This window comes from Amphiprion ocellaris, chromosome 4 (genome assembly GCF_022539595.1).
Source record: "Amphiprion ocellaris isolate individual 3 ecotype Okinawa chromosome 4, ASM2253959v1, whole genome shotgun sequence".
Taxonomy (NCBI): Eukaryota; Metazoa; Chordata; class Actinopteri; family Pomacentridae; genus Amphiprion; species Amphiprion ocellaris.
Genome location: NC_072769.1, coordinates 28114055 through 28135555, shown reverse-complemented (window position 1 = coordinate 28135555; position 21501 = coordinate 28114055). Strand labels below are relative to the sequence as shown.

The 21501-nt window shown below is 39.0% G+C and overlaps 2 protein-coding genes across 2 annotated transcripts; one reads left to right on the top strand and one right to left on the bottom strand.

Moving 5' to 3' along the window:
* Positions 1-86: 86 nt before the first annotated feature.
* LOC111586509 (cytochrome P450 3A30-like) lies at positions 87-8438 on the bottom strand. Its single transcript, XM_023296249.3, has 14 exons — positions 8289-8438; positions 8044-8137; positions 7855-7907; positions 7599-7698; positions 6871-6984; positions 6696-6784; positions 4679-4821; positions 4461-4588; positions 3946-4021; positions 3686-3846; positions 3523-3590; positions 2387-2545; positions 921-1083; positions 87-804 (listed from the first exon to the last, which is right to left on the bottom strand). The coding sequence occupies exons 1-14, from the start codon at positions 8357-8359 to the stop codon at positions 703-705; spliced, it is 1521 nt and encodes a 506-aa protein (XP_023152017.2). The 5' UTR covers positions 8360-8438; the 3' UTR covers positions 87-702.
* A 1796-nt stretch (positions 8439-10234) lies between these two features.
* On the top strand, positions 10235-16076 carry LOC111586510 (cadherin-6-like). Its single transcript, XM_055009806.1, has 3 exons — positions 10235-10253; positions 10406-10561; positions 12501-16076. The coding sequence occupies exons 1-3, from the start codon at positions 10235-10237 to the stop codon at positions 13001-13003; spliced, it is 678 nt and encodes a 225-aa protein (XP_054865781.1). The 3' UTR covers positions 13004-16076.
* Positions 16077-21501: the final 5425 nt, after the last annotated feature.

Here is a 21501-nt window from a genome sequence, read left to right as displayed (position 1 = left end):
GGCTGCCATTTAAAGCCCAATAAATAGCAGAGAAAACCCATAATAAGTTGACAGAACCTCTAGTAAATATTAGAAAAGAGCCACAGTTGCCTTCTGGAGACTTTCCTTTTATATAGACAGTTTTTAATTCAAATCAGCATCTAATCAATCACCCAAGGGGTGGTCTTCAGCTTCAAATACCTGTCGGATTTACTTTTTGTTCATTTCTTAAACATACAGATATCATATGCTTTGTTTCAATATAATTCGAAAGTGCCACTCAGCAGTACATTGTGCTGTAGTTTACTGTAAATACATATAATCATTTTAACTACCAAGTTGATCATACAAAACAATTTATATGTGTCTTCCGGACATCTTATGTTTATCAGTATTTAGATCATTTTGGAAAACTTTGTTCTTTCAGTGTCTTCAGTTTTTCACAGAATTTGGTAGATAACATATTTGGATCATTACCTAATAGTGATTCATGTTTTCATATTCGAAGAATTCAAAATCCTTGTAGTCATGGTGCAATTGACACAATTGCATGAAGTCCAGTCATGCTGTCCATGTTCTCTCTATTTTAACTGGAATCAGATTGCAGGTTTCGAATAAAAACTATAAACGTATAGCAGTTAGCTTATTAGCAGCATTTCAGTTGCTAATATAAGAAATTCAGAAATTCATCTTAGCCTTGATCGATGCATCTGTGAACACCTTCTAGTTGTCCACACTTTCTAGTTCGGTGCAACGCATCACCAGCTTTAGTTTGATGGGTTGAATGGGTGCAGTCAGGCCTTCGGGATTCATCTGCAAAGGGATCTGGGGAATGGAAAATTTGCCAAATCAAAAACATGTTGCTCTTTCTTACAATGAATATTGCATGTCAAGTGTCGTCTTTTTTCAGATACATCAATAGAAGTGTGGAATTCACTCACCTCTGTCTCTTCACAGACTGAGAAGCTGTAGTTCTGCAAAACTTCCACCAAAGCCAGTTTAACCATCACCAGAGCAAATCGCATCCCCAAGCAGTTCCTTGGCCCCGTGCCGAATGGCAGGTAAGCATATGGGTTAATGTTCTGCTTGTTCTTTTTACTGAATCTACAAAAACAAAGAACATATAATTAAATTTTTAAAAAACTCCCATAATACTCCACTCTTACACCATCAGCTACAACATCAGCACTACTAATAGGTGGAGTACATGGCGTTGATCAACTTATCACTGTGCATGAAAAATTAAGGTTCTGGCATCATGTACAGTGCCGTGACAAAGCATTTGCCCCCTACCTAAATCTGCTATTTTTGCATATTTCTCTCACTTAAATGTTCCAGATCAACAAATTAATATTTACATTTTTGGGATATTAGACAGAGGTAAACCACAGAACAGAAAATGCCATTTTTAAATGATGATTTATTAAAGATCGACTGATAACCGATATCACCCCTGTGAAAAGTAGTTGTCTTAAGGCTGGAATATACTTTCCGCATGAACGAGCCGCGCGGAAATCCGCTGCACGGAAATCCACGCGAGAGAACGTGTGTGCATTTATACTCCGTGCGCGTCTGCTCCCAAACTGCAGGGGGCAGTGTATCGCAAACACATGTCTACCTGGTCTACTCTAGTAATAAACTAGTGAAGAAGAAGTTTGCTTCCAAACTGCAGGAGGCAGTGTAGCTCAAAGACACGTCCACCTGGTCTACTCTGGTACTAAACTAGAGAAGAAGAAGTTTGCCATGGTTTACACCACTTACAACACGGCATTTTACTGAATAAAAGCATTTCAGCAGTTTTATTTCACACCATGAATAGTTCATACCACGGTGATGTCTGTGTGATGAATCGTATAAGTTCACGTATTTCTAGACTTCAGCTACGAGTAGGTCCTGGCCCTCCACCATGTTTTTCCGCGCGGCTCCGTCCGCGTTGGTTAGAAAAATGTGGAGGTGCGCGGGGTGGAAATTTTCTGCACGGAATTCTTTTGAGACACTGATATTAGAAAATAAACAACTTAATTGGAGAGAAGTAGTTTGTCTTCTATCTCAAAAAACGAACACGCTCAACACCCGATTCTCCCATCATCAATATAAGATCTTGGTAGAAAATTAATGCAACTCTGAACAGATATCAATGCTGTGACCTTGCAGAAGCTTATCGAAACGATGCCACAACGAATGTGTGTCGTTCTCAGAGCTAAAGGCAGTCCAACAAAATATTAGTGTGTGACTTTTTTTTGGACAGGCAGCGTATAATAATCATGTTCATTTTGTTGCAAAGTCTGCCAATGAAACGATGACCTTTTTTTGGACAAACTGGATCTAGCTTACAAAAGTTTTCCTGTAGTGCAGCCATGCATAATTATTAATCTCCTGTAAGATTTTGAACCATTTTGGCAACTACCTGTCAGGGTTGAATTCCTCTGGCTCTGGCCACAGCTCAGGGTCACGATGCAAAGCATAGATGGGAATCAGCACAGCCATGTCCTTTGGGATTGTGATTCCATTGATCTTGACAGTTTCTTTAGTGACTCGTTCTGTACGTGCAACTGGAGGGTATACCCTATTGACAAAATAATATCTCTATATTAGACTGAATATTCAATCACAAGATCCTTGTTTTGATGGCTGTGTAGGTTAAGCCATCATCGCATTTTTCAAAGTTTTAAAGAGTGTAATTATCATGGATAACTATTGTGGGTTGTTGGTCAGTATTTTACCACTTTGACCTTGACTGAAACATCTCAAAGAAGCCTATTTGATGGATTGCCATGAATTTTTTACAGTCATTCATTGTCCTTATATTGTCCTGACATTGTCCAAACCTTTGCTAATGTGTAGTTTGGTGTTGATCAACAGTGGGTTTCTTTTAAGTGCACGATATTTTGATAGTCAGTGTTAATACAGTGCCATGCAAAAGTGTTTGACCCTCTACATAAATCTTCTATTGTTGCATATTTGTCAGGATTAAAATTTCCAGATCATCAAACTAATATTTATATTTATTAAATATTAGACAGCGATAGTCCCCAAAACATGAAAGACAATTTTTAAATGACAATTTATTGAAGATTTATTGAAAACCTCTATCCCTCATGTGGAAAAAGTAATTGCCCTCCGAACCCAATAACTGGTTGGTTCCTTGGCAGCAACAACTGCAGTTAAATGTTTGTTCCAGCTTGTGATCAGTCTTTTACATCACCATGGAGGAATTCTGTTCCACTCTTCTCTGCAGAATGGTTTTATTTCAGTCACATTAGATGGTTTTCCAGCATGAGCTGTCCTTTGATGGTCTTGATGCAAAATCTCAAATGGTTTCAAGTCCAGACTTTGACTCGGCCACTCCAGAACTTTATTTAGTTCTTTTCGAGCCACTCAGAGGTGGACTTGCTTGTGTGCTTTAGGTCTTTGTCATGTTGCATAAACCATTTGTGTCTGAGCAAATACTTTTGCACAGCACTGTATATATCTTTAAGAATGCCGATTTAATGTTTCATCAGGCTCTCCTGATATCAGCTAGCACCAATAAATGCTCATTACCTCAGACTCTCGTTGACCACACTGTCGAGGTACTCCATCTGCATCAGAGCTTCATACTGGACCAGACCCTATAGAGTTTATTACAACACGGTTTGATTTAAACACATTGCAGTGAAATATAAAATTGACAAAATGACTCCAGAATCAAAATATTCAGTCTAGCCTTATTCGGGAAAGTAGAGTCTATCTCCTTTTGCAGATGTTTCATGACTTCTGGATTTCTTGCCAGATTGTAGGCTAAGAAAGTGAGTGTGGAGGCACTTGTCTCGTATCCAGCAAACATAAACATTGTCGCTTGGGAAATGATCTCATGATCAGTTAGACCTGTCAAGACATATAGAATGGATAAAGATAGACAGCATTAAGACCTTTGATGTGCAGGATTATGTATGTGTACACAAGAGTGGTGCATCCTGTAATTACCCTCCTTATGTTTTTCTTTAGTCCGTTCACTGGTTGCCTGACTGTCGATCATATACTGAAGGACATCTTCTGACTTCTGGAAAGAGGTAAATAAAATAGTTAAAGAGAAAAATAGAATTGTTGGACTTTTAAACAAACACCCATTTGATGCTATTTGAGACGACAAACATGATATATTCACACAACATGACATATGAAATTGACATTTTGCAGTCCTGTCCATACAAATAAACACATCAGCTACAAGGAAATTCAAGTGCACTTATCACACCTTCAGATCAGTTCTTGATTAGGTGTCCATTATTAGAACATTAGATTATTCAACGTCTGTGTTTCTGTGACTGCTATCCAGATACTGCTTACCAAATGAGGCCATGTGATATGATCAATATCTATCTAACAATTTCTCAATTGAGCTTCTGAAAATTTTCTGTTATCTTGAAGAAGATTGGTTATACTGCAAGAGAAGATTTTATTCATGTAGACAACGTCTTAGATGTGTGTTTTATCCTAACCTGCCCTGAGCTGCCATTGCGTTCTGCTCTGATCTTTTCCACGAGCTTCTTAAAGAAATCAGTAGAGGACTTGGGGAAAATTGAGACACCCAGCAGCTCATAGAGAGGAAGCAGAAAGGGAAAAAATCCTGAAAAGGGGGGAAAATGCAAACAGTTAAAACCTTAGTCACAAAACGTTGTCAATAAAAAAACGGTGACATGGAAAAGCAGTAAAGTACCTTGGAGGAAGAAAAGAAAAATGGGGAATTTGAACAGCTTTGAGGCATGAGTGATGAGAGGATTTGAAGGGTTGGTGTTTGAATCCATGTCTACGCCAAATGCACAGCTCGCCATCACATCCATACTGTAGGCTCCAAATATGCTGCAATACACAATTTTTACTAAGCAGTGCCACAGTCAGGTCCGTTGACTATATTTGCTTCACAGCTTTACTGAACCTGTAAAGAAATATCAGCTGGGTACAAATGTTGGTGAAATCATTGAGGGATATTGAAGTTGGAAATGTGCATATGGTGATTTTACCTCGAAACTGTACATGCTTGAATTATGTGTTTTTAGTTTTTAAGGTGCCATACTAGCTATCTAGTGCTTGAACATACAATATTGCTATAATTTATGGATATTTAAATAGACAGAGGATTTACAGAGGACATTTGCCTCACTGAGGAGTCTTCAGTGAGGACACATTTTTATTTTTAAGTTTTGTGGTGTAATTTACATACATTTAGAACAACTGTACCCTTATTTAATAAATGGCCCGTTATAAAGGAGCTTCACTAATGTGTAGGCCAACATCAAATATCAGAATGGAAAGAATGTTATCTCTGCAACTTTTATTGTGATGTGATGTCGGTACCAGATGGGCTGGTTTGAATATTTGTGAAACTGCTGCTTCCTGGGATTTTAACTTTCGCACTCTAAGGTTTAATTAAAATGATAGAAAAACATCCAGTGAGCAGCAACTCTGCAAACAGACATGGTCAGAAGAGGATGGACATCTCTACAACTGCAGTGAAAAAAACCATTTCAGACTTACCCTCGCTGGGCTCCACTCCTGTCAGCCACAACAGAAATCTCAGGCTGCAGTGGGCACAAGCGCAACAAAGCTAAACAGTTGAAGATTGTCTGACAAATCTCCATTTCTGCTGAGGTTGCAGAGGCTCAGAATTACGCATCAACAACATACATCCATAGATCCGAACTGACTTGTCTTGACAGGTCAGGTAATTCTGTGGGGAATGTTTTCATGGCACGCTTTCGAGTCTTTAATCTCAATCAATCAAGGTCTGAATGCCCCAGCCTGTCTGTATATTGCCTAGAGGAAAATCTTGCTGCTCAAAGTTTGCTCCTCTATAGCTTAAGTGACAACATTGTGATTCTCATTTCAACATTGTTTTAGTTTGGATTTTGTCTGATATGATTCTCATATTTTTCTCCTAAAATTCATGGGGACATATAGGTGAGAAAGGAGGAGAACAGTTAACAAATACATATGCATATACAGCTCACATGTAGCTCAACTGAGGAAAAATGGATCCGTTAGTCAAAGTTGGGAATCATCTCCTTTAAATTTCAAGTTTGACTCCTGTTGCTAATTGTTCTCCTCTTTTCTCACTTATATCTCCTGGTGAATATTTGGAGAAAAATATGAGAATCATATCAAACAAAATCCTAGCTAACACAAGGCTGAAATGAGAATCACAGTTTTGTCTCACAAGCTCTAGAAGAGCAAACTTTGAGCAGTAAGATTTGTCTCTGGGAGTTGGTGACCGTTAATCCCCGTATGTCCACATTTTAGTCTTCTGTTGGTCCTGTCAAACTAGTGTCATGGACATGATTCAGTGGATTTTATTGGCCTCTCAAAGTCACCAGATTCAAATCCAGTGGAACACATCTGGGATGTGTAAGACCCCAGTAACAACATCTGGGACTGAAAATGAAGCCAACAAGCAAGTGCCAACAACTGCAATTCCACTGAATGACCACTAGAGGCTGGCCCCAAAAGCAGGTCAGTCCTCTTTGGCCCTCATGTTAAAATGTTCAACTGTACAGTAACAACAGACGTGTTTACAGCCTGGTACAAAAACAGTTTAGGTCTCTGTAGCTAATTTTTACCTCTGTGACAATTGAACTGGTGCGAGTTTTCATCAAAGCAAAGTGTATTAAAGCTTAATTGTATGCAGAATTAAGGGCATGACCCGTTTGAGCAACAGGTGGGTCCACAGCATTACTCACTCTTTTACAGTAAGGACTTCTACATTTTGGGCCTTGGACTGCAGGCTGTCAGTCAGCTTGTGGGAGTGATGTTTCATGATCCTATACATCTAAAACAGAGGAAAAGAACGGATATTAAACAGAAGGTCAACTGAATATATATGCCTTGCTCTTTTACACCTACATATATTCCTACCTCTTTTATACGGCCAGAGGTGAAGGCGGGAGTGAGGATGTTACGAATCCGTCTCCACTGATCGTCTTCAGCAAGACTCATTGAGTCATAGAGATCCCCGTTCATACGGAAGTTCTAGAGGGCATGAAGATCATTGTGTTTACAGTAGTATATACCAGTGGAACAGCTGTCAGTAATAGTATACTGGGCACAAAATTTGAGGCAGCTGCTAGTTTTAATTTTTTAGCATACCAACTACAAGGGAAGCACCTGCTGCTGGATTGTAATTTGCTAATACTTCTAATTAAACTAAAAATATGATTATTCTTGAAATGATTAATTCCAAGGGTTCCTAACAATCAGTTGGCATTCAGATGAGGTGTGTGACACTTAATGACTTACACTGAGTTTTAGCCGAAGTAACAGTGGCTCTAGGAATGACAGAGCCATTCTAGAAAGTTTGCATGCAATGGCAGTTCACAATGGCAGGCATATTGACATTAGCATGTTGTAAAAATATTTTCTAAAACAAAAAAAAAAGATTATATAAAACAAAAAGACTTAAAATCAGCAATGTCATTCAATAGTCAGCAAGGAAACTTCTAATATCGAGACTTATAAATGGGGTTTGGCATGTTTGTCAAAGCTGCAGCATTTCTGGTTCCAGAAGTTTATTTGGATCTTTGGTTAAATACATGACCAGTGATAATAGAATACTCTGTCTTGTGTTCCATCTTTTGTGTTCTTACCCTCCGGTTGGTAAAATAGGTGAAGCACTCCTTCACCAAGATGGTTCTCAGCATGTCAGGATCTGCCACAACCAGCATAGGTTTCCTGAACTCATACACACTGAATGTTTGCAAAAAAAACAGAACATTACATTGGGAAATCTAGTGTCAAACATTTGTCAGTGTAGATAAAGAAGAACTGCCTACACTAGTGCTGACAGAAGAACCAAGTAAAATGATCAAAGGTTAAAACCTGCAAAGCAGATAGTGTTCTCACCCCCATATTCTCCCATACTTTTGAGCATTTTCACAGTCCCCTATGTAGTAAACCTGATGACAAGAAATACATATTGATCACTACATTATATATCATTGTCCATTCCAACTCAGTAGGAAACTTATTTTTAAACTCAAATGCCAAACATTATGATCATTTTAAAAATAGATTTGATAAAGATTCACGTACAGGATTCTGCTTGGTGGTTGTCCCCATGTACATTATAGGCTTGGGACCTGGGACCCCCAACTTCTCAAATACTCCAAAAGTCCATTGGCCATACCTGCACAGAACAGAGGAAGCATTAGAGCATGTCCATAAAGTTACATGTTGTCAGTTAAATTCTGGTGGCTCAAATGGCAAAAGGACAAAAGACATTTCTTAGAGGGACTAATGTCACTGGGAGTGTCCTCTTTGATTAGTCAATCCCTTACATTATAAATATGTAGATCAGCGTAATTAGTAGAATCCATGTTTCAAAAGAAAAGACAGGAAGAAAACCCATGACTGCCTCTTGTTCTTCCAAGCTGCGCTGATCTCGGGTTTGCACGGTTTGCACTGACCTCCAGCCAGAAGGTGTGGTTTCACATGCTGTTATGTAAGAACACTCTCCTCCCCTCAGATGGCCCTGACATGAAACAATAAGCTGGAGGAAAACAACATGAAGCAGTCTCTGCTGCCTACACACACCAGCATGTTTGATCATATCTTTCTCTGACTTTGAGCACTGATTAGGAATAAATATATATTACAAAATCAATATGACCACAATCACATTAAATCCAAATAAGAATAAGACATGCTTAAAAAGACAAATCTTTAAAAAAAAAAAAAAAAACAATATAAAATTTGAAAGTCACAGTGTCATAATGAGGTAATAATTCAAACACAGATATATGAATCAGTGTTACTACTGACTGTTATACCTTCTTGTGCCAGATCTTTGGCATCCCTGCCTTGTGTATCAACCACTCCAATCCAAGCGGTTCCATGATCTAGCAAGAGCCTCACTGCAGTTCTTTGTCCTGACCAGCTGGCACACATCAGAGCCGTCCAGAAGAAAGTATCCTGAAGGCAAAAAATACGAGCCCTGTAACTGAGAGGACACCAAGCTTTAAGCGTTGTACCTGAAAGTTGATGTCGACTCCCTTTGAGAGCAGCTCTTTGATGCCAGAGACATTGCCTTCGTGGGCACAGCGCAGCAGCCTGAGTCCCTTTAGTTCTGCAGACCTCTCTGAGGTGCTTCTGTCTCTTCTTTGGTCGTCTTCAATTTCACCTCAAATTCCTCTTTGCACTACAGAATCATTTGGACTCTGCTGAGCTTCAGCAGCCTAGACTCTCCTCCTCAGTCTTCTACTGCAGTGGTTACCAACCTAGGGTCCGCCAGCGAATTACGGCGACGTCAGGAAACAAAACACAGTTCAGTAAAGTCGGAAAGATATTCACAGATTAAGACTTCCATCATCAATAACTCATTAAATATACGTTGTGTAAACATAAATGATTCACATCATGATGCTGCCGCCACCATGCTTCACATCATGATGCTGCCACCACCATGCTCCATGTCATGATGCTGCCACTACCATGCTCCACATCATGATGCTGACGCCACCATGCTTCATATCATGATGCTGCTGTCACCATGCTCCATATCATGATTCTGCCACCACCATGCTCCATGTCATGATGCTGCCACCACCATGCTCCATGTCATGATGCTGCCACTACCATGCTCCACATCATGATGCTGACGCCACCATGTTGCACATCATGATGCTGCCACCACCATGCTTCACATTGTGCTTGTGATAATATGCAGTGTTTGGTTTCCCCAAACATAGCACCTAATCTAATGGCCAAAAACCTAAATTTTGGCCTCATATGACCAAAGAACCTTCTTCCAGTTGACCTCAAAGTCTCCCACATGCCTTCTGGTGAACTCTAGTCGCGGTTTAATGTGAGCTTTTTCTTAATGGTGGTTTTCTTTTTGCTACTCTGCTATAAAACGCTGACTGGTAAAGAACAGACAACAGTTGGTTACAGTTTCTCCCATCTCAGTTGCTAAAGCTTGTAGCTCCTTCAGGGGAGTCTTGGTGGCCTCAATAATCTCTTTCTTGCAAACACTTAATTTTTAAGGATGACCTGTTCCCAGCAGATTCGCCCATGTGCCACATTCCTTCTATTTCTTAATGATGCATTTATTTGTACTAATTAATTGGCATTACCTTATAGATCTGTTTAATGTTGACCATGATTTGATGTTGAAAAGCACTAAAAGGGGAAAACTTCAAGCACAGTGAATACTTGTAATAGGCACTGAATATAATATCTCCACCAAGTTCCCTCACTTGTATTTGTTTTGTCAGAAAAACTTCTCATGGAGATAGTTCACATCAGTAACAGCAGCTCAGAGAAGAAAACACTTAGAAATGAAATAACTAAGTGTAGCATCCAGATATTAATGAGTTTGCTTGGAAACGAAGGGCCAAAGCTGCACACACGTTCTTATTTGTGTAAACTCACTGTGGCCACCTTTTGTGTTTCCTAGACAACCCGTGGCAGATCAGCCAGGTGCCGGTATACATCAGAGTGCTGGACGTCAACGACAATGCTCCAACATTTGCCACCAATTATGAGACGTTTATGTGTGAGAACGCGAAGGCTAATCAGGTTGGTTCTTACCAAACACTGGGCCGTCGTCATGGTTTCATCACCACTTCTTCGTCAGGATTATGCATCTGCTTCCAATTTAGTGTGTAATTAACAGGCCTCGAGGTCGATTTCTAAATATGTTCCGTGTATTTTAAGCAATTCCATATAGGAAGTGTTTCTGGGGAGCAGAGTTTTACATGATGAAAAGTTTTAAGGACACTTTGTTTGTCCAGATAGACTGAATGAGGTCGTTTCTCTCAAGTTAAAAACCCCCAAATGTTGCGACACATGACGTATAAATGTCAGTTTCAGTCTCACTTGTAAACTCCCATATTTTCTGCTCATAATCAAGTCTCGAGCAAAAAAAAAAAAAAGTGTTTCGGGGCCCCAGCAGGGCAGCCCTTTTAACATTTAATCAGTGGGCCAGATGAGTAGCAAATTAGTTTTCACCTGTGAAAATTCCAATTTGACACGTTGAAATGTTAATTTATATCTATATATAGAGATATGTACAAAAGTTTAATTATAGATACCACTAAATCCTTCATCATTAGTAATACTGATTATAAAAGATATGTTTAATTGAATTTCGGCATTTTGAAAAAGAGTTACAGCTGGTGGAACGGTAACTTCCCATTTCAGATACCAATAATTGCAGGTCGGACACATCAACAAACCCTTTCGGTTACAATGATAATCACAATAACCTAATTTATGAAGCAGTTTTAAAAACAAGAGCAAAAATAACAAGACAAAGCCGGACAATGAAGCTAAAATGAATGAAAATCAAGAGAATAATGAAACCAATAAAACCTTTAGAAGCAGTAAAAACACAATTATATCACCCTAATTAGCTTATTAATCTCAGATATGTATCACTGAGGATATCTACAATATTTTGAGTGGTAGAAATTCAGTGATGGGGGAAACGATAGTTGTTGCTATCAGTAGTGCAGCAGGATTAGCTTAAAACATACCTTTACTACCAATTCCATTAGTCATAACAAACTATAGATGCTTCAGCTATAGTATTCATGCCCACAAATCACTGCTTTCTTGCAAATGCAAAAGAAAACAACTTCACAACCACAATCAGTTATTGCTTTTAGACACTACTAACTGTGTTTTCATTGAGGCCAGGATGCAGTTCTGCAACTGTATAATCAATGATTCCATGTTTGCCTTGAAGGGACAGTTTTGTTTGTTGAAGTGGATTGTATAAGGTACTTATTCATGGTCAAAGTACTACCTACATTCGACCACACTGAATAGAATAATGTTACCTTACTGGCAGACAGCCCTTTCGTATTTGTGTGCATCAGCGCTGTGGACGGGTTTATGCTGCTGATCTGTGAAATAATACAGTATGTAATGTGTGCATCGGAAAGTTCTGGAGATAAAATGTAGTGCTAAAGGACAGGGCTGTCTATCGGCAAGGGAAACTGGTGAGAATATTCTAAATATAGTGCACGCTTAAACGGCTATTGATTTTCTTAGGTGGCTGAAATACATTTTGCTGCTGACCTCGTTCACTGCTTAGCTTCCCTGCCAGCAGTCCTCTCTGCTGCTTCAAACTGGGGGCGTGTCGATCTACTGTACATCTGTGGATAAGTACCCACAAAAGCCCACTTCAAAGAACCATCCCTTTAAATCAGAGAGGCTGGGTCACCTCCAAGTCATCACTCACATGTCATAATGCTCCTTAATAGCACTGAAGTTGACTTTGTAGCACACACACTTCATTCTGCTGTGTACTTCAACTGGCCTCCTATAGGTTCTTAAGCAGCAGTGGCCCTGAGGAGGGAGGAATACATAATGCATCCTTGTGGTAGCAGAGGCTGCTCTACAAAGTCAGACAAAGTCCCTGAACATCAGTGAACACTCATGCAACATCAACAATTCCCCCTGGATGGTCGCCGGCCTTCAGAACAAGGAGAGTGAGCAAAGAAACAACAGCAGAAGTCACCAAACTCTCTTTGTTTTCCCTGTAGTGATCGTGGTGCTGTTCGCTGCACTGAGGAGGCAGAGGAAGAAGAAGCCTCTGATCATCTCCAAAGAGGATGTCAGAGACAACGTCGTCAACTACAACGACGAGGGCGGTGGCAAGGAGGACACCCAGGCCTTCGATATCGGCACACTGCGAAACCCGGAGGCCATTGAGGAGCGCAAACAGCGACGGGACATCGTGCCCGAGACCTTCTACCCTCCGGTCCGACGGCCAGTTCTGCCCCCGACCCAGGACAATAACGGGGACGTGAGGGACTTCATCAACCAGAGGCTCCAGGAAAACGACAGTGACCCGACGGCGCCGCCTTATGACTCCCTCTCCACCTACGCCTACGAGGGCAACGGCTCGGTGGCAGAGTCCCTTAACTCCCTGGAGTCGGTGACTACCGAGGGCGACCAGGACTACAACTACCTGAGCGAGTGGGGGCCGCGGTTTAAGAAATTGGCAGACATGTATAGGGGCGACGACAGCGACAGGGATTCCTAACGAGAACCTCGGCAAGCAGACAAGGAAGTAATGTAGAAAACTTTCAGGCAGTTCTGGTGCATGTGCGGTGGGTTAAAGGACAGAGGAAAGAGCTTGGTTTTGTCCAAAGCGCTCTTTCGCCGCCTTCGACCACCATTCATTGTCCCTCCGGTGACAAGACGTAGGTTTTGTGTGTCCAGTCCGTGTTAGTTGCGTTTTTGCGAGGGCACAGTAAAAAGAGACTTTGTGTCGAGACTTTTTTTGTGTGTGGATATGGGGTGTACACGAGGCCCAAACATATCTATACTGATATTTTTTTGTTTTAGTTTCTTTTGGTTTGTTTTTTTCCAAAGCTGTCTGTGATGGACACGCTCTACAAGCAGTTTTGTAAACCAACAGATATGCCTATGGACTTTTCAGTGTTTCTGGGACAAAAACATGCTGCATATTGTGAGTTCTATCTTAGCTTGTGTATGTACGGTAACATGATACGATACACTGTACAGTTGTTTTGTTTTTCTAGGGATTTCTATCTTCCGAACAATCCCCCCCTTTTCAGCGACGGTTGCCTCACATTAACCACCGTTGAGTTTGAGCCACGGGAAGAATCTTGCACCAGATTGGACAGGAGAGGAGCAAAAAGCGGAAAATGCTCTTCAAAGTCGCGGTACAGGATTGTGGGATTTGTGGCTTCAGAAACGCACCACTTTGTCATTTTTTCAGCTTCGAGCATCCGCTGTGAGGTCAGCCCAAATAGCAAATATTTCCTTCTTGAGCTGAATGTCGTCAGAGCAGGTTTTTGAGAAGTGAAGTACACAGCAGTGTTATTTTCTACGCTATAATAAATATTATAGGCTCAGTTAGAGGAACATACTGGTCCTGTCAGCCTTTTTTTTTTTGCTCACTTTACCCCACAAATGTTGGAGGATCAGTAAGTCGAATCAGTGCCAAGACGACGCTGCTGAGCTTGAAACTACAGCATTGAATTACATTAGTTACCATTAAAATTCATTATGCAGTTTTATTTTCTTCCCCTAAATGGTTCGTTTTATCAGTTCAAGTGATGAAGGGAAAACAGGATTTGAATCAGTGCAACAAGCAGCAAACAAGTATTTCTAATTTGATTCTGTCCGTCTGTAAAGTCCAATAAATGAATTAACAGTTGCCTTAAATTACAAAATTACAAACTAGATGTTCTCATTTTTGGGGTCAGACTTTTCTCATAAGGAAATAAAGTATAAATGTACCACATGACCTTCCTTACTTTCAAGTTTTTCTTTAAGATAAAATTAAGGTTGGGTATTGCTTGTATTTGATCGATTCTGCTTATCGATTACGGTTCTTACGACAATCCTACTTTCACATTAATGATGTACTTCATTATAATATGTTACAGAAGGAGTTTTCCCCGTATTGAGTACTCTGAGTAACAGTTTCAATGCAAGACTTCTACGATGTGGGATTAGTACTTCTATCTTTGTCAACACTTAAAAATCACATGAATTAATGTAGTTACTGTGTTTTTTTACACAGCTGCAACTTATGAGCCACTAAAACTGATAAATTCTATGTAAAGCCCAAAATTGATGCCAACGCTGCAACTACACGAACAGCAGTCTTGTTCTAAAGAATACATAAATTCCAACCTATTCTCGGCCTCTGAAAGGACTAGAAAGTAGCATAATAACAACTAGTGGACTTCACAGTTTGAGAAACTTCGACTGGTGATTTCATTCTTAAATGTTTGCAGTGCGGTTCGTCTTCACCTGAATCTCATCCACAGAAAAACAGTCCATCATCGTCGTTGACTCAAAGCTCTCACCTGGAGGCGAGGTTCCGACCACTGTTCCCTCTAAACTGCGCGCGTGCGCAATTGCGCACTGCTGACACGGTCTCCGCGCACAGAAAATCTGCGCTGCGCACAAAAAAAAAATCCAACCTAAATTGTAAATAAAATAAACAGGTAACAATTCATTCTGTGCTATTTTTCAGTGTGAGTCAGTGAGTGACGGTGACTGGCTGCTGCAGCCAATGATGCGATTCACATACGTATTTACCATAGACTGTATATAATGGTATTTACGCAGCTAATCGTCAGACGTCCTTATGTGCAGCCACCGTTGTTCTCATAGATATGAATCAGTAGATAGGCCACGCCCCATTAAGCTGCGTGCTACAGCGAGGCTAAGCTAGTGGGGGCAAAGTTTCAGTGCATTCCGTTGATGTAGACCGTGTGAAAACGGAAACAAGTATGCCGTCTCACTGTGCTGCATACAGTTACACACTGCGTAGTACGATTGAGACAAGGAAACTTGGATTGACTTTTCATAGGTAAGAATAGTTTTTGGCTCTTTTTTCATTATGAAATCTTGTTGAGAGCTTCCAGTCTATGAGAGCTAACTAGTTAGCCACTAGCAAAACGCTAAGGCGAGCTAGCAGCTTGACAACCAAATACCAGACGATTAATAGTAGCTGTAGTATAGTTGTACAAGCAGTAGTAGTAATACTAAAAGTACAAACAGCAGTAGTAGTATAAATAGCTGTTAGAGTCGTAGAAGTAGTATCAGCATTTGTAATAGTATTACAAGTTGTAGTAGCAGTGCCAGTATCAGCAGCAGTAGTGTACTACCACCACTACTAGTAGTAGTCCCATTGCTGTTACTACCACCAATACTACTAATAGTAGTTCAAAAGCCTAACTCATATATATCTAGATTACCGTCTATGTTCTTCCTCCAAACCTATTTTATGATTGGGATTACAGGCAGTTCTTTAGGACTGCTCTCAAATAATTGAAATGTTGCTAAACAAGGTTATAATTATCAAATTAAATAGCTCTGGTCTCCAGTATATTGGCGAATTCGGTTCTTTGTACTTAATTTATTCGCATGATTTCTTTTTAATATGTTGTGTACAGACTTAATTACTTCTCTGTCTACTTTTCTTACTCCATGTAGGTTTCCCAGAGACTATGGGTTGAGGAGGAAGTGGAAGTTTGTCGGCTTAGACCTGGTGTCATTCCATCAGTGTTAAACTTCCTGGCTCATCTTTGAAGAGTATGTGCCAGAAAGACCACGACCAAGCAGCCTTGAGATCTTAGGCAGCATCTCCCTGAGGTGGGTGTCGACGGTGTTCACGGTCAGGTCTGTGGTAATCACGTCAAAAAACAAAACAGAAAAAAATCTAGATTATAAATCAACATGTAACCAAAGCACTCTGTGTATAACGCCATAGTATAGGGTGTAGTTCAGAAAATGTCAAAGTATAGTATGCTTTACTCAAGAATAACATAGTATGGCCTGTAGTTCATAGTATAGCATGTTGGGAAAAAAACCCCCATAGATTACTATGTGGTTCAAAAAGTGCAAAATGATAGGATGTTGCCTAAAATTGTCATGTATGATGTGGTTCAAAAAATGTCATAGTGCAGTATATTGTCAAAAAAGTATGTAATTCAAGAAAACATCTAAAAAAATTCCATAGAATAATAATTTCATTGCACAAGTAAAAGTACAGTAACTTTTAAAACTGTTCGAATTCTTATATGTTGTTAAAAAAAAAACAAAAGAAATAAAACAAAAAAAAAGTCAGTAATATGTCAATTTAAAAAGCCTATAGTATACTACTAAAAATGTCACACTATAGCCTTTAGTCCACAGCTGTCAGTAGGTGAGGAGCAACACAAAAACAGTCCAAACGCTGGTTTCCAGAGGGTTAGAAGAGAATTTATTTCAAAGAGTAAGTTTACAACAACACAACATGTGAGGGGGTTAAAAACAAATGGGTGTTAGTAAAATAAAAATAAATAAACAGAACTAAAAGTGAACTTCATGTTGACATTGATGGGCATTCCAACCAGGAACAAAGTAAAAGATAATCAATACGAAAAAAAAACTGTTCCTGTTCACCTCTTAAAACCCAAAAACACACCGCAGTAGCACCCTAAACTAAAACTACCAATGTGTTCCCTGTTTTCCTTTGTGAACAATTCAAAGGTCCCTCTCTATCTCCCCACACATCCACCAACCACTGGAACACATCTCCAAAGTTCTGCCGGGCCAGCTCAGCTTCCCCTCAGAAGAAGTGCCGCCACCTGCCAGATGAAGGAGCCTTTTGAGAGGCAGCTGGCATCGTGATTGGACTGTACTTTGGTCTGTTCCAATCCAGCTTCAGCTCCAGAGACGGCAGGCGGGACGAGTCAACGGAGGCCGGGTGGACGAAGGCATGCAGCTGAGTACAATCCAGAAAACAACAGAGGAGGAGTGCAGTGGCTCAGGGCCAGAACAACCAGAGTAGCATCGTATGTCTCTTAGAAAACATCATAGTATAGCCTTTGGTATGAAAAAACACCATCATATACATCATATATTGTACAAATAACAAGTCAAAGGAAAGAGACATACATTGTAGAATTGTAGTAATTGTGGGCTGACTGATTTACTGATTATCAGTATTTTATTTTTTACTGATTTACGGTAATAAATACATTTAAAAATGGCGCTACTTTGGCTCTGAACCTTTATCTACCTGTGGTCGCTCTGTCTTCTGGAGTGATTTGATTGGTTATACGTAACGAATAAAACTCCTTTAACTTAACATTTGTAAACAAAACAAAAACGTATCAACAAAGTTTTCTGTTACAGTTTGTGTTCTAAGTTTAACTCCAAGATTTTAAATACTTTCATTTACTGCAAATGAATATCGACTCCAAATGTCTCACTAATAATCATTATCAGCCTTAAAAACCCACAAAACACCCCTCTATACTGGACCACACTTAGTACAGTCCGGTTCCCCCTTCTATAAATCTGCTTGGAATCGTCCACTTCCTGTTTGTCAAAGTGGCCTTCTACCTGGACAGGTTTTGTTGGAGCTCATGCAACAAACATTTTGGGTAACTGCACTTTAATATGGATGGATGACACTGAATTAGAGTCTGTTTTCATGAGACTGAGTTAAGATGTGTAGCTCTGTCATTAAATAGGAAATTATTTCTCTGAATTCACAGAGAAAAGTCTGAAATGTTTGCTAGGTTAGCGTCCCACATGTACTTTGGCTCAGCTAAAGCTAACTCGCTCCAACTTCTGGATCTCTTGAGTTGCTTGTTGTTAAAATATCTTGCTGTAAGTGCTGAAGCTCAGAAAGTCTGAGATGTTTGTTCAAAATAAGCTCATTCTCAAGTCTTATCTGAACTCTTTTGTTTGAACTTTCCCTAAACTTAGGAGTTAATGACAGAGCAGCACTTCCAGACTCAGTCTCATTTATATAGAAATTAAACTTCAGTGTCATTCATTGATGTTAAAGTGCAGTTTTTCAAATGTTTGTTGCACATGCTCCCGACCAAACCAGTCCAGGTGGAAGACGATGTGAAGAGAAAGCTCCAGAGGATGAATATCACACATTTACGTTGGAAATAAATGTCCTTTAATTAGACATTGTCATGCAAAAGTTGGATTTCCCTTTAATGATGTTCAAATCTTTGTTGAGTGTTTTGTTGATGTTGGTTTCTAAATGTTTTTTGACACTCGGCCCAAAAGATTAAAATCTTCTACGGCTCACAAGCTGCAACAATTCACACATTATCAACTATCTTTCTGACTAAACTAAGATAAAAAGTGGAAAACTGCCTGACTCCTGCATCATGAATGTAAATCTTTTTGGTTTTTATGACAGTAAAGTGAATATATTTGGGTTTGATATTTTATAAACCAAAACAAGAAATGAATTACTGGAGAAAACAATCAACACATGAATGGACAAAGAAAATGTGTTTTCCAACATATATGGCTGAATTACTCCAACATTACAAGATAGATACAATTTGAATTCAATTTTATTTATATAACGCCAATTACAGGTCAAATTGTCTCAAGACACTTTATTTTTATGTTTTTTGTCATATTTAAAATTTGACAAAGTAAGAAATTTAAACCTCTTGACTAATCCAATTTATTATTTGGTTTTTCAGAGACTAATCAACAATTAAAATAACTTTCTCCACTAAAACTAATAAACATGAGGTCAAATAGAAGGAACAGTTTTAAATACTGCAGTCCCACGACGACAAGAATAAAGTTTGTCAACAAAAACTAAATCTGCTGCTGGATTCCATTAAAGTCCTAATAAATGATTATAAAGTGTGATACTAAAGGTTTGTGGTGCTAAAAATGTCCAAGTAAAGATATCAAGTTGACCATCTGGATGGAGGTTGATAAAAGTTGACCTTCTTTCATTTCTCTGGAGCGACTCCATGGATTTTATGGATGGTGGTTAAAGACCTGCTCTTCTAGTCGTCTTCCTTCTAGTCGCTGTAAAAAGTCAGTCCATCCTGGCCGACTTCAACATCTCTTCATGACAAGTTGTTCTGCCTCTGACCTGGTGGAAACTCCAGAAACTCGGGAAAACCCGTGGAGACTCGAAGAACTCGTGGAGACTCGAAGAACTCGTCGGGCGGGGGAAGTTGTGGTGGGTGGTGGTGGGAGGTGGGGGAGTAGAGGGGGGAGGCCGCCACCCACCTCCCCGCCTACTCTCCGCCCTGACTCCACCCAGACTCCGCCTTGGCTCCACCCATGTGGTGACTTCAGAAACTACGATGCCAAAGGGACGACGAATTTATTTCTATTTATCTGATCTGTAGCTCAGTGAGTTAAGGATTTGCCTATGGAGCTGCAGGTCGCTGGTTCAAGACCAGACCCTTCTTAAACTTTAGCAAAATTCTGACAAAGACAAAGAGAGAAAAATGCCGGTGGTGGGTCTTGAACCTGCGACCCTCCGCTTGGTAGTCCTCTTCTTATCCTCCTGAGCTACTCGCTCAGATACTAATTCTTCGTTTTTTTGCGCATTTATCATCTATTTTTTGTCGTTTTCGACTTTTTTTTTTAACTCGAGTCTCGACTCGACCGTTTCTCTCAGGAGGTTGGACTTCAGCCTTTGTGCTGGAGGGTGGAACCCTCAGTTCCAAGACTTTCCAAGCCTCCAGACCTCCCGAGTCCTCAGGACCTGAGCTTTCACACAGTCTGAGGGCTGAAATTTTCTAAGTCCCACAGTAGTTCTCTGTTAGTTTGAACCTTCAGACAGTCCAAGGACTGATATCTTCTAAGTTCCTGAGTAGTTCTCTGTTAGTTTGAACCTTTCCACAGTCTGAGGACTGAAATCTTAAAAGTTTCTCAGTACTTCTCTGTTAGTTTGAACTTTCAGACAGTCCAAGGACTGATATCCCCGAAGTTCCTGAGTAGTTCTCTGTTAGTTTGAACCTTTAGACAGTCCGAGGGCTGAAATCTTAAAAGTTTCTCAGTACTTCTCTGTAAGTTTGAACTTTCTGGTTACCAGAAGCCTTAAAACTTGTGACCATGAGTCTTGATTTCACATTTAGACCATCCATCTGAGTTCTTCTCAGACCTTCACCTGTGGGTTTTTTAGAAATCCTGAACAAACTTTGATTCTCTTCACTGAACAGTAAAGTTTGTGGAGATCAGAAGGTAACATTAGTTTGATAAATGCCTTCAACTACTAGTAGACTTTATCTGGAAAGCAGTTTTCTTAAATGAGTTCTTAGTAAATCTATCCACAATCAAACCAAGAACATAGAAAGAGGAAATGTTTGAAGAAACAACTTGATGTTTTCATTTCAGACTAGAAAACGCTTCAAGACCTTTATCTGTTTTTGCTCTTTTTGATCGTTTTATTGTCTCTTCTGTTTAATTTGATCTTCTAAAGTCTAACTGGTGTCTTTTCAAATGTTTTGTCTTTAGTTTGATTCTTCTTAAATGTTTAGTTTTGCTCTTTTCTCACCTTTTATTCTTTTCTGTCTGATTTGATTTCCAAATGTTTTGTCTCTTTAATGTTTGTTTTTTCAAATGTTTTATCAGCTTGTTTGAGTTTTTTTTCCTTTCTCAATATTTAATGTTTCGATTAAATCTTTGTTTTTCTTTTTAAATGTTTTACCACATTTTAATGTTTAATTTTCTTTTTAAATGCTTCATTGTATTTTCTGTTTAATTCCTATTTGAAGTTTTATTGTGTTTAAAATGTAATTTTCTAATTAAACATTTAATTTTTTAATCAGATGTTTTGTCTTTTTAAAGGTTTAATATTCCAATTAAATGTTTTGCATTTTTTAAAATGTTTAATATTCTTCTTGTTTAATAGAGTTAAACATTAAATACAATTAAATTATATTAAACAGACAAAATATTGAATTCGATAATTCAACAAGATACAGTACATGTCATTATGAAATTAAACAAAATTTTTAAAATACAAATATTCAAAATTACAGAAAAATATTTTCCATCATTAAACATTTAAAAAATACAATTCAACAAGAAGAATATTAAACATTTTAAAAAATGCAAAATATTTAATTGGAATATTAAACCTTTAAAAAGACAAAACATTTAATTAAAAAATTAAATGTTTCATTAAAAAAAATTACATCTTAAATTTCTTAAATCTTTTTAATAATAAAACTTTTTAAAAGTTTTATTGTATTAATTTTTTTCCTTTGATTTAGTTGCGTT

Excerpts from the sequence above, each read along its gene's own strand:
- LOC111586509 (XM_023296249.3), bottom strand. The coding sequence starts at position 8,359 with ATGGGTTTTCTTCCTGTCTTTTCTTTTGAAACATGGATTCTACTAATT. Across the intron at positions 4,022-4,460 it reads GCAATGGCAGCTCAGGGCAG|AAGTCAGAAGATGTCCTTCA; the intron begins GTTAGGATAAAA and ends ACCTCTTTCCAG. Across the intron at positions 805-920 it reads CAGTCTGTGAAGAGACAGAG|ATCCCTTTGCAGATGAATCC; the intron begins GTGAGTGAATTC and ends TCCATTCCCCAG.
- LOC111586510 (XM_055009806.1), top strand. Across the intron at positions 10,562-12,500 it reads AACACTGGGCCGTCGTCATG|TGATCGTGGTGCTGTTCGCT; the intron begins GTTTCATCACCA and ends TTTTCCCTGTAG.